This window comes from Rhinichthys klamathensis, unplaced genomic scaffold (assembly GCF_029890125.1).
Source record: "Rhinichthys klamathensis goyatoka isolate OS25496 unplaced genomic scaffold, OSU_Roscu_1.1 h1tg000093l_1, whole genome shotgun sequence".
Taxonomy (NCBI): domain Eukaryota; kingdom Metazoa; phylum Chordata; class Actinopteri; order Cypriniformes; family Leuciscidae; genus Rhinichthys; species Rhinichthys klamathensis.
Genome location: NW_026606632.1, coordinates 105,413 through 118,720, shown reverse-complemented (window position 1 = coordinate 118,720; position 13,308 = coordinate 105,413). Strand labels below are relative to the sequence as shown.

General features: G+C 38.2%; 1 protein-coding gene across 2 annotated transcripts in view; it reads right to left on the bottom strand.

The window, feature by feature from the left end:
• The window catches only part of vwa8 (von Willebrand factor A domain containing 8), a 120,221-nt gene extending 107,877 nt beyond the window's left edge, over positions 1 to 12,344 (bottom strand). Inside the window, exons 1-8 of one of the 2 annotated variants that reach the window (XR_008807199.1) lie at positions 11,997 to 12,344; positions 11,570 to 11,647; positions 10,731 to 10,861; positions 10,488 to 10,598; positions 1,607 to 1,774; positions 905 to 1,069; positions 758 to 807; positions 571 to 679 (exon numbers count right to left, since the gene is read on the bottom strand). Coding sequence is in view for 1 of the 2 variants with exons in the window: in XM_056252183.1 (XP_056108158.1) it covers positions 571 to 679; positions 758 to 807; positions 905 to 1,069; positions 1,607 to 1,774; positions 10,488 to 10,598; positions 10,731 to 10,861; positions 11,570 to 11,647; positions 11,997 to 12,135 (951 nt within the window). In the remaining variant the exon portion in view is untranslated. The remainder of the gene's footprint in view (positions 1 to 570; positions 680 to 757; positions 808 to 904; positions 1,070 to 1,606; positions 1,775 to 10,487; positions 10,599 to 10,730; positions 10,862 to 11,569; positions 11,648 to 11,996) is intronic. The other variant, XM_056252183.1, reaches the window with a different exon arrangement.
• Positions 12,345 to 13,308: the final 964 nt, after the last annotated feature.

Sequence of the window (13,308 nt, the reverse complement as noted above, 5' to 3'; positions counted from 1 at the left end):
ATACAAATGACCTTCAACAATATCTACACAATGAATGTGATGTACCTGGAATGTACGGGAATGCTTAAAACCCTTATCGTCAACTGTGACGTTTTGTGACAAAGTAGATTGGTGCTCGTATACCTTTTCCACTAGCATAATCAAAGGTCCAGAATCCTGCTTCTCATTTACTCATATGAGACTCATATATAATCTGGAACAACAGTTCTTGTCCCTGCACACTTAAAAATAAAGGTTCTTACAATTAACAGTTCTTAAATAAAAGAAGAAAAAAAAATCTTAGTGCAAAGAATACTTTAACAATCTAAAATAACCCTTTTTCCACCATAAAGATCCTTTTGTGGCATGGAAAGGTTCCATGGATGTTAAAGGTTTTTCATGGAACCATAGATGTCAATAAAGTGCATAGTACTGCCTTGCCTATAAATTAGATTTCAGAACAATCACATCACAACAATAATTGTTCTTAATGTCAAACATTTTAAAATTAGCCTTGTTTTCAGAATTCCAGAAATGTCACACTTCCCCCTTAACTGTTATGTATAATACTTCACGCGATCTGCTACTCACCAGAACTGTGAGGGCTGATGGGAGATTGTCCACAGGGAAATCAGGCAGGTTTAAGCTGGCAGACTCTTGAGAACAAAGAGTAGTGGCGAAAGACAAGAGCTGGGAAACCCTAAGATGGAGGGAAATTGTTTCAACATTCAGTTTGCAACATAGCCAATGAAAAATCCATGTCTGAAAAGTGCTGTACCTTTCAGGAGGCACATTTGGTCCAATTCTGTACAGATGCTCTAGCTGGTCCTTTAAAAAACAAACAACAAAACAAAAAAAAACCTTAGGACACTTTTGGTAATACACATCTATCAAATGCAGGATTAATTCATAACGCATGTAGCACCTTGAAGGGAAGGTAGTAGATGTCTCTGGCCTGGAAGCGGGAGCGAAGCGGAGGATCCAGTGGGTTTCCTTTGTATCGGGGGACCGGCAGGCCGAGAGCAATGACTCGAAAATCCTCACTCACACGAACAATCTTCCATGCGTCCATCTCCTCTTTAGTGTGCTCCTATCAGGCCAACACAAGCATAGCAAACAGTAGAGACAGGTAAATAAAACGTTATTTACATAGTATATTTTGAAAATAAGATAATATAAAATAAAATAATTGTATTTTATTATTTTTTAATAAAATAAAATAAAAATTTAATAATGAAATTATTTTATTATATTTAAAAATAAATAAATAAATAAATAAATAAAAACAAAGCAAAACATTAAAATAAAATATAAAATAAGTCACAATTTCTTGGAATAAATAAATAAATAAAACAAAACATTAAAATAAAATATAAAATAAATCACAATTTCTTGGCCAATTAAAACAAACAAAAACAAAATTATATACATATGGTAAATATATATATATATATATAAAACTAGTAAATGTTTATAATTGAGCCACCAGGTGTTACAAAACGTTAATGTTGTGGTTTGCGTATGTACTGCATAATGACAATGTAAATGTTAAGTTGTTGTAAAGTGTTATCGACGTCTCTTTCATGAAGCATCAGTCACAGGACAGATCCTGTAGGGTTGTCCTCACCTCCAGGAGTTTGTCGTAGCGCTGTGCTGACATGAGGAAGCGTCCATCTTCCAGCTGCATCTCTCGATTCTCAAGCAGGTTATTGAGAACTGGCAACACATTCCTCTCTGCCTTCTCCAGCCCCTCCAACACCAGAATCCGACCCTCGGTAGCAGCTCGGACAGCACACTGACAGAGGCAGAAAGGACAGGAACATGTAGGCCTGTCACGATAACAAATTTTGCTGGACGATAAATTGTCCAAGAAATTATTGCGATAAACGATAATATTGTCGTTCCGAGACCATTTACATCTAAAATAATGATAATGGCATAATAATGCAGGTACACCTTTTCAAAGATCAATAAACTTTTATTTCTAAAGACTATTTAACACTGAAAATGGAAACATTTTAAATATCCACAATAAATGAACAAAACAACCAAAAACAATAAAAGCAATGTCTCTGCTAACAAAAAATGCACTTGAATAAATACCAAAAACAATAAATAAAATGGATGTAAACAAAACCCGACCCTACCCTAAATGATTTGTTATTAAAGCATTAACACACAAACCAGTGTTAATTTAACATAAAAGCAAGCAGCTACTGCGTGCATGGTTTGGCATGAATGAATGTGCGCAAAGTGCGCTCGCTTAATAATTCCTAAAAAGCAGACAGTTCATCGCGATCTCACACATCTCTGTTATTATCAATGAAGCTGACTGCACAATAAATCTTTCATAATATCCACACTTTGTTTGTTATAATTCGAGGATTTGCCAGCATACAGAATTCAGCACTGAACAAAAAGTCAGTTTTGAGCGGTGAGGGGAGTCTATCTTAAATGCTTCTGATTGGCCATTGCGTTCAAGAAGTCAACACATATGTCTGTGATTGGCTACATCGCTCATCGCTGCAAACATGTTATGAATAGAAACTCTGGCCTGTAAATCGTTTTGTTTTAGTTGTTCTTGATGCTTTTCTGCAACAAATGAATAAAAATCTATTCGTTTTTATATGTTTTATTCATAGATATTTCTAGTTTGCGGGAGTCCCGCGAATCGTTTTATTCTCCCGCAGCCCGCACACACAGAGTGAGTGCATAACCGCCCGCGCCCGGCCATCAAATCTAGTGCCGCGCCGTACTCTATTGCGTTGGGAGTGCACGTCTCTAGATCAAGGGCCCGGCCCGAGGATAGTGTCGGGCCGGGTCGGGTCAAGTTCGGGCTCGGGCTCGGGCAGAGAATCTAAGCTCTAGTTCATGCTAAGAAACCGAGAGTTGTCATCCAGTCTCTTTGGTAGAGAGAGAGAGAGAGAGAGACACGAGGAAAACAAACAAGCATGCAAATGGAAATTATCGCGTCCGTAAAAATAATCGAGCTTATTTTTTTTATCGTGCGATTAATTGATTTATCGACTATCGCGACAGGCCTAGGAGGAACCTTGCAGGAAGTGATGCAATTTAAGATTAAACAGGGCTTAGATGACATCCATGTGCAGAATAGGGGCAGGAATATGAGCTCAGACTAATTCTCTGGTACAACCACCTTCAAGTTACTGTTCCAGAGCACAATACTGTCTAATATGAATGTTTGAAAAGTAGGAATATTGTAGCAAGGTACTGTAGCTCATACAAATAAATTAACATCAAATCTAGAGTTAAATGTGCAGAATTTTATTAAAACTGCAATGCTAAAATACAGGGTTATGTTTGATACACATTCTCATTTTCACTGACTGCATACATTTTAAATATTAAATGCGTTTTTTAATCAATTTTTTAATGTTCTTTGTATGTCAGCGTGGTGTTTTTATATGCTTTAGGACAAAATCATGTGCAAATTCATAAGTCAACACCATTGCTGAGTATTTTCTCCTTAAAACTGCAGTGAACCAAAGACAGTTTCAAAGACGCTGGTGTTTCTGACGTCACAAAACCCAGCCAATAGTCTCAGAACACAAATATTTTTCCAGACTTTGTCTCTTTTTTTTCAGATTTGGAAATGACTAAAAACTAATTCCATTCTACATAGGAACCCTGTTTTAAACAGCAAAGCAGAAAGACTTTCTGTGACACTGTTCTGTCTCTAGGAGAAATTCCTATCTGCACAGTTTAAGAGAGTGTTCATCAGTCATTTCACCCACTTCACAGAGCAGTTCACTTCTATTTTAGAAACATACAGTTTTTTTAAAGATCTTGCCCCATTTGTGGGTTGAATCTCTAAATCTTGTCTGTTATGAAGATGCAACCATGCAAACATATGTGTATAGGAATCAAACGGCATTGACGTCAAAGGCAGGAAATTCTGGGCTACTCTGATGACCACAAAACAAGTCGCCATATAATTAGGTTAACATGTAAATATATGCCTGATTGTGTGGGAACAGGGCCTATAAATATGTAGCCAGATGGTCCAAATTTAGCACAGGACCCAATCCATTCTGGATGCCATAATCACATAATTGCTAGAAATGTCTGTGACGCAGACTAGAGAGACTAGTTAAAACCACAAACCAGTGCGTTTGTCAATGAGACAGCAAATTGTAAATAGCTGTCAAGCTAAGTGCATTTTGACCCGCTTGACCCCAACAAGAGACACAAAATAAAGCCAAGCAGGAAAGAGTTTTCCTTGTCTTCCTACACAATGATGCCCAATTGGTCGGTGGTGGAATAATGAAGAAGAGCAGAACATATGGTATGTTGAATGTTTGATTTTGATTGTTTTTTTGTTGTAAGATGTATTTCTTTGGCATTTTTGCCTTTATTCAGTTGGAGAGAGGACAGGAAACAAAGTGGGAAAGAGAGGGGGGTGGGATCAGGAAAGGACCTCAAGCCGTGATTCCAACTCGGGTCGCCCAAAGCGCAATTTACCTATGGCTAAGCCACGCCCCCTCCACTCACTCGGATAAACAGTCAACATTCGGTGACAGGCGCTGTCACAGTAGGAGACATTTCACGGGAGGCAATTGATGATTTTTGGAGAAAGAAAGATTATATATCATCTCGAAGTCACTAAAAGGGCATTAACTATGCATTGGAGGGTTATATTAATAATTTTATTGTTGAGAAGGTCGATGAAAAGCTTCAGCTCCAGGCAAAAATGTACAGGTCACAGTGTAAACGTGATAAACGGCATCTCGTTGCCATCACCATCTCAGACAACAAGATAGAGGATCAGCATTGTTCATGCACTGCAGTATTTACATGAATCTTTCAGCACAACATTGCTAACATTTGTTATCTCGGTTATTTACATACGTTTATATACGTTAATGAAGCTAAGTGACATGATGTACAACACAGCTAGAAGCTAACGTTACGTTAGAGATGTTAAAGATAACGTTCAAAACTTCAAATACGTTGTTGACTTAGAACAGATGTAGACATCCTTGTTTAATTCTTGTTTAATTTATCCACGTTTAGTTGGTGTTGTGGTCTAACGTTACCGCATAACTTAATCCAGAGCAGATACGACTTATCTCGGATGAGATGTGGCTTGGGAAAGGGTAAAAAATACACACCGTCGCCCAGCCTCTCGGGATACCGAGTGTCGGAGTTGCATGTGCCCCATGCACACCATTTGACCATTTTAAACTTAAAATCATGACAAGAAGAAACATATAAAAACGAATGAAAACTGACTAACTGCAATGCATTTCAATGGACGTGGAAGCAGAGAATGTCCGAGTGTATTGGGTTAGCTATGCGCACTGATTGGCTCATCGCGTTTGAGGGCGTGGCTTAGCCATAGGTCACTACATGTCACAGCACTGCCAATTAGGCTATCGGCTCTGACAATTCTGATTGGTTGATGAACATTCTACGGTGTACAATTATTTTCCAGGAAACTCACAGCTTAAGTAGGTCAGGGCAGGTCTCGACCAGTTCCATATCACTTTTCGCCAAATGATTTCAGTTAGTTCAAAAGGTCCTTATAGCCTACAACAGCAAAAGAACTAAAACCCACAATGACACTGACCAAGCAAATAAATCTAACAGACAGCAGGATAAATATTACAAACTATTTCCATGTTTTTCCAACTAAATTACCTTGTATTATCTATGTAAAGCACACTCCCGCTCTCTTTCCCATGCAAACTCACACAGTAGTACAGACACACACATGGAAACATACACAAACAAACTTGTTGTCAGCGCTGTCTCGTGACTTTAACAGTAACATAGTTTTGCAACTGAAAAGCTACATATCATTTCCCTGCGGCGGGGTAGTAACGTCGCTGTTCTTGAAGCAGTTAAACTTACAGCTAGGCTTTTAGAAACGCTACGCAAGTCGTGGCAACTTTACCACCTCAGGTATGCATTTTTTTTTATAATTCAACTGCCTTTTGTCAATTATTCCTTACAAAAAGGATAGTTCCATTTTTGATGCTGTCAATATATAAAAAAACATTTTTTGTTAATTGGAATACAGCTGAATTAAACAGAAAAAGTAACTTAAAATAAAGACAAAACATTTGAAATGTTGCCTTGAATATATGACCTGAAAATATAAAAATAAATGCTGATTCAAAACATTAATAAATACTACAATAATATCTAAATAATGCTAAAATAATGCTGTAAAAAAAAATTTAATAATAAAATAAACCAAAAATATGGCTTTAGTCTGTCACAATTATGTTGTGTTAGTTTCATTTTCATGAACTTTTAGTTTGTTCACTGTCAGTTTCCTGTTTCCTTTGTCTTAGGCTGCGTCCCAATCATAGACAGTATAAGAAGTGGACAGAGCCATCTCATTGGAAATCAGTTGAAGCCCATTTTTAGCGATTTTTGAGCACTTCCGTTCCTGACACGCAGACTCAAACCGACTCAAACTGACTCAAACTAAGCTTGATGACGTGAGCAACCTGTCTGACAGGCGTTAATCTTCTAGTAGCTGTGCGTGAAAATTGCCAACGTTAATCTTGCAGAGACGGGGAACTTGAGCAAAGAGTTCTTTGGCGTGAGTGAGCAGGAGTAAGTATTCCGTTGCTTTTATGGACTCATTATCTATGAGCTTCTCCCTTAACGGGACGTCCCCCCGATTGCCTGCGAGCTTCTCCTCCTGTCTGTACGGTAATTTCTGTACATGCGCGACAGAGAGTCGAGTGGTTATGACGCAATCGTTAGCCTATTTTTACAATATCTGTTTCTACGGGGCCATAATGTAACATAGAAGGTAATGGAGCTCTGTATACATTGTCGTGTTTCTTTAGAAATAAATAATGGACAAATGGAGTCTTTAAACGCCTCAGATGTAAAGTTATTCGCTGTCAAAGTGACGCCAAAATGAATGGGAGTCAATGGAAATGCTAACGCAAGTGAAGTTCTGCTACAAGATGGCGGGACCCGGCCGGCTTCAACTTCCGGTCGATGGATTACCCCCTTGGTCCCAATTCGGCTACTTATACTACTACGCCCTAAAAGTATGTACTCTTTTTGTGAAAAAGAAGTACATACTTTTGAGTGTATATCAAAAGAGTAAGCAAGCTTTGGGACACACTACTTCATCATCTTTAACGGACAGCTCTGTCGCGTGCATCCTATCACCGTAAACTGCCCTGTCAATCCTCTCGTCACAGTTAAAATCCTCCATTCAATCTAATATCATTTGTTACCATTTCGGAGAGAAATGTTCATCTGCCAGTCATGGGTCTTTCAGATGCGGAGACTCTCCTCGTGTGTTTGCAATTTGAATGCAATGATGCATTTAAAAGTTAATGGCTAAACGTATCTTTGCAAAAGTTCACAAACCTGCTGCAGATGCAATATAATGTGGACAACATTGAATAAATCAATTTTCGGCAGGTTAGATACTGATAATTAATCACTCAAACCCCTTTATCTAAACCTCTCTGCACAACCACCGGACTCGCGTGTCCTCCATGTCTGTAGTTGTTTAACACTTTTCACTCGTGTTTGTAGTTCTAACCGAATCCTCGTCCAACGCGCGATGGGTTGTGGGCAATATCAGCCGTTAGAGTGTGCATCGATCCTGACCGGATATAGTAGACCATCCGGGTCTCTTTGGAACACTCATTTCAACATACTACGATTTGGGACGTACTAATTCTATTTTTTAATACTATTTAGGACGGATAGTATGCGAATTGGGACGCAGCATTATGCCGCGTTCCAGGCAACCTGTAACCCGTCTTTTTCCAACCTTATACCCGTGAAAGTGCACTGGAACGGCAGTCAAACCCGTGACTTCCCACCCGTGAACTCGTACTAGATCGATGTACTCCCAGTTACGAGCTCTGATGTCACATAGCCCGCGAAACCATACAAAACAACAATGGTTTGTTTACATCTAGCTACCACAATTCCTTGCGCTCAGGTAGTTTGGCGTGACTGGCCTGGAACGCGACAAAGTCGTGAGTCGTGGTTTGAAGTCGTGATTTACGTGCTCAAAAACCTGCCTGGAACGCAGCATTAGTTTCCCACCACTCATCTGTTTCCATGGACACCAACTCAATCATCACAGCTGTTCATCACCATTGTGTATTTAAGTTCCTCCTTGTGCACTCTTCAGTTGTCCGGTTCCGTAGTGTTATGTCGTTGTTTGCATTACCTCTTGAGTTATTTAATAAATCTTGTTTTATTGACTAGCAATAGCAAGAAGCAGATAATGTGTGATGCAACATAAAAGCTATTGGCTGGCTAGTTTTTTTCTTCTTTTTTTTTTTTGATAATGCCTATGCCCAACTTCCTGTTTCAACATGACAAGAATTTTTTTGAGGCCTTTAAAGGATGCGTTTGATAAAATAAAGTTTAATAAATATTTATATTTTAACATGTGTGTTTTATGTTGTAGTAACTACTGCAATAATCTATTTGAGGTTGTGCTGTAATGTAAATGACACAGTGACAAAGTTCTTTAGCCATATATACTCAATACAGCATGGACTCTTGTAGCTAATAGATTAAATCAGACACTCAATCAGATGGATGGAAAAAACCCTCTATGAATAATTGATAGTCTAAAGCATTTCCCATTCACACATAAAGGCAAGTCAACTGGGATGTGTTTGCCTGACACACAAAGCTTGTTATATAGGTCTGAAAATGAGCGCAAGGCCCAAGAGAGCAGTGCGATGCTCTAGTTAACCACCAGCCCCCACACACAGCCCACCTTTTGAACAAGTCGTCCATGCCTACTGCCCATCAACCAATCCACACAGCAAAAACAAGCAGGAGTGATAAGATCTGATGCGACACTATCACACTACTGCACTGTGCATTAATGCAAAGCCAAAGCTATTTAACACACTGCTTAAGGCACAATTAATTATCAACATGCTTTAGAATCATGTGCACTGGGCCTAACAACTCTGATCGCAAAGGTTAAGACTATATACCACTTAAAAATATGCAGAGAGGGTTTCCATGGCAACATGTCAGCTTTTCCTCACTGAAACTTGAGGTCTGAGCGAACCTTTCATTAGATATAGGCTATATGAGCAGAACAGAAGAGCTGTGGCTAATGATTTGATGCCTGGGAACTAGACAAAGCTGAATAAGCGGATATAATTGATCACTTGGACTTCAGAAGAGAAGAAGAGAATTTGCCAGATCCTGCGGGATTTCTTCTTCATTAACCATGAGACTGTGACCTGAAGACACCCCATGTCTCAAGTACAGCAGAGACAGTTTTGATTAAAAAAAATATATATATAATATAATTTTTAAGTTAAGTTTTAGCAATTTTGTTATGGGATATTGCCTTTTTTATTTATTTTTTAAATATATTTCAATTCAGATTTAATTCATTTTTATTTTACTTTTAGTAATTTTAGCACTTCAACTTACTCCTGTTTTAAATGTATGCTAAGGCAACATTTATATATATATATATATATATATATATATATATATATATATATATATATATATATATAACTATAATATATAATAATAAATATACACACGCTCAACCACCACTTTATTAGGTACACCTGTTCAACTGCTTGTTGACGCAAAAATATCTAATCAGCCAATCACACGGCAGCAACTAAGCATGTAGACGATCTGCTGAAGTTTAAGTTCAGTTTCTTATAGAAAGACAACAGTAACTCAAATAAGCACTTGTTACAACTGTGGTCTGCAGAAGAGCATCTCTGAACACACAACACGTCAAACCTTGAAGCAGAAGAGCTCCAGCAGCAGAAGACACTCGAGTGACACTCCTGTCAGCTAAGAACAGGAAACTGAGGTTACAATTCACACGGGCTCACCAAAATTGGACAATAGAAGATTGGAAAAACATGTCTGGTATGATGAGTCTTGATTTCTGCAGCAACATTCAGATGCTAGGGTCAGAATTTGGTGTAAACATGGATCTATTCTGCCTTGTATCAATAGTTCAGGCTGCTGCTTGTGTAATTGTGTGTTGGATATTTTCTTGGCCCCTTAATACCAACTGAGCATCATTTAAACACCACAGCCGACCTGAGTATTGTAGCTGACCATGTCCATCCCTTTATGACCACAGTGTATCATCTTCTGACGGCTACTTCCAGCAGGATAACCCACATGTCACAAAGCGCAAATCATCTCAAACATGGCAATGAGTTCAGTAAACTCAAATGGGCTCCACATTTACCAGATCTCAATCCAATATGGGATGTGGTGGAACGGGAGATTCACATCATGGATGTTTAGCCCACAAATCTACAGCAAATGCGTGATGCGAACATGTACCAAATACACATGTACCAAAATCTCTGAGGAATGTTTCCAGCACCTTGTTGAATCTATGCCACAAAGAATTAAGGCAATTCTGGGCATCCAAACCGGCTATTAGCAAGCTGTAGCTAAGTGGCTAGTGAGTTTGTGTATAATAATATATATAATAAACAATGCTGATGAGTGAAAGGTGAAAGAGATTGACTTGCCTGGTCTATATAAAAGGCAGTTCCTGAGCGGATCTCTCTGCGCTGTTTGAGATCAGTCTCAGTAGTGTCTCTGGACAGGGCAACATATTCAACCTCTCGCTTTGTTAACTCCTAGCAAACAAGGAAAAAAAGAGTAAAGACTCTAAAAAACATAGTTCATATGAAATTGACAGAGTGTTTTATTCTGTAGAAATTCAGCATGTATTGGTGGTTGTGGTTGGGAGTGGTAATACTTGATATTACCAGGTACTGCATGGCAATCGAGCGCCGTAGAGGACCAGGAGGACCAATGAGAAACACGTCCTGTCCAAGAAGGTCCTTCTGCATTATCCAGCGAAGGTGCTGGGTGATGATTTGTGGCAAAGCCTCCATCACTGTCAAAAAATATATATAATATGTTATTGAAAAATATTTAGTAATGTTTAAAGTTTGGGTAAGAGAGAGAGAATGTACAGACAGACAGACAGACAGACAGACAGACAGACAGATAGATAGATAGATAGATAGATAGATAGATAGATAGATAGATAGATAGATAGATAGATAGATAGATAGATAGATAGATAGATAGATAGATTTCTGAAGGATCATGTGACACTAAAGACTGGAGAAATGACTGATGAAAATTCAGTTTTGCACCACAGAAATTAATTATATTTTTAAATATATTCAAACCATTATTTTAAATTGTAAATAAACTTGATGAGCTTAAGATACTTCTTTCAAAAACATTAAAAAATAGTAATGTTTCCAAACTTTTGATCGGTATTGTATACTGTATATAAAACATGTTAATTTATTGGGTATGTGCACATTTACTTTAAAAATCCTGCATACATGCTGGGACATTAATATTGTTTAATTTTTGTTTATGGATAATAAAACAATAATAAAGTACTGCATGAAAATGATCTCAACAGCATGTCAAACCAAAGTGGCATCATGTGCATTACAAATTATGCTAAACATTTTCTTAGACCTAATATGAATTTTAATCAGCTGGTGTTTTGGTGACATTTAATGGACGCATGAAGTCAATTCTCCTCAAGTTCACACAGCAGTGTATTATAACTAGCACATACTGTGGTTTACTGGCACAAGTTCTGGATTTCTGGGGGTTTTGAGTCGATATGAGATCTCGCCAATCTTCACAGTGTCACCTTTGGAGACAAAAAAAAAAGTTCAGTTAAATAGAAAAACAAAGCAAACAAATAACCAAACATGATATGAAACATTCTATTTACAAACACTGTCAACAGAGCAGACATTTATTTTTTAAATGTCAATATTTATGGAAACGTTAAAGACGGATGTAAACATAGAAACGTATTCAAAAGACAGAATACAGAGTAAATAGACCTTGGTGGGCTCCTCTTGACCTGTCAGTGAACATCTATGTAATACTTGAGTGAAAGCTTAACCTCAAACCTCTTTAATAACAAACTATAAAGACAAGAAGGGTCATATTGTGTGCAGATAAACAGACTTTGGCTTTGTTGAAATCAGTACCTGATGAGGTGTTGAGGAGTTTGACCTCATGTGCGCTGCAGTTCCAACCTTCTTTTGACATTACGGGTCCCAATATATGGCGAATCCTTCTCGCAGCAACAGCTGCTGCTGTCCCTTTAAATAAAATACGCGAATGCATACCGACCCTTTAAAAAGTGCTGTTAAATTACAAATATATCGGCTACACTGTTATATATTCACTGATATTTCATCATGCTCACGTCATGAGTGTTTACATCACCGGTGCACAGATCTAGACGGAGGGAATTAGGTGAAGGACAGAAACTGTCCGTTTGAATAGGTCTTCCGTGTGGAACAAGCTGCTGCATTATGGGTTCCACGGGAAACAAACTTACAAAACCTGTCAAGGAGCGTTGTTTTCTAGAAATAACTCGCAAAAAAATAACTTCTGTTTAGCTTGGGGTAACCAATGTCGTAGATCTTAGTAATCTATTAGGTTTTACTTGAACTGACTAGGGTCGAATCTATAAATAAGCACGAAGATAGGGTGAAACCTTAACTAAAATAAATAAAATGCAATACAATAAAATTCTGTCTTAGGCTGAATGGTTACACATCGTCTTGTTGTATTAGATAATCATATTATTTTAGCTATTATATATTAAAATGTACATGTGAAGTTAGTGACTCGATATGCTAATTTAATCTAATGTAGGCTATACTGTTATTAAAAAAAAGTGCAATTAAAGGCCCACTGAAGTGCCTTGAAACGCGCAGAATTATTCAATGTGTTGATATAATTTCCACTAAAACAGGAAGACAGGGCGGGTTTGTTTATATAACAGCTCGGCCAGAGCCGTCCCAGACAGCAATAGTGTCGGCCCAGATCCGGCCCACATCTGGTAGGCCAGATCTGGGCCGACACTGTTGCTGTCTGGGGTTGAGTTCGGCAAAACCGCACTTTTCTCCTAATCTCTAACCGTTACTCCTTCTAATCTGCTCCATATCGCTTTAAAATACAGAATTCTGTACAGAATTCAAATAGTTCAAATGATCCAGAGCGGACCGGAGCAGACTGTGTGTGTATAGCAGACTGTGTATAGCAGACTGTGTGTAGCAGACTGTGAGACATGAAACCAGACTTCATTCGCCCCAACGAAAAGCATATTTACACACTGTCTGAATCGTTCCCTGTCCCCTATATAGTGCACAATGTGCCATTCATCATGTAGAAAATAGTAAATGTATGAAGAAACGACCGATGTCAGCCACAGCTTCAGAGTCTGATTATAATGTTGTAGGCCTGCAGGACGTTTTAGATTCTAGAGAGCATTTGATTGGACAGAAAATC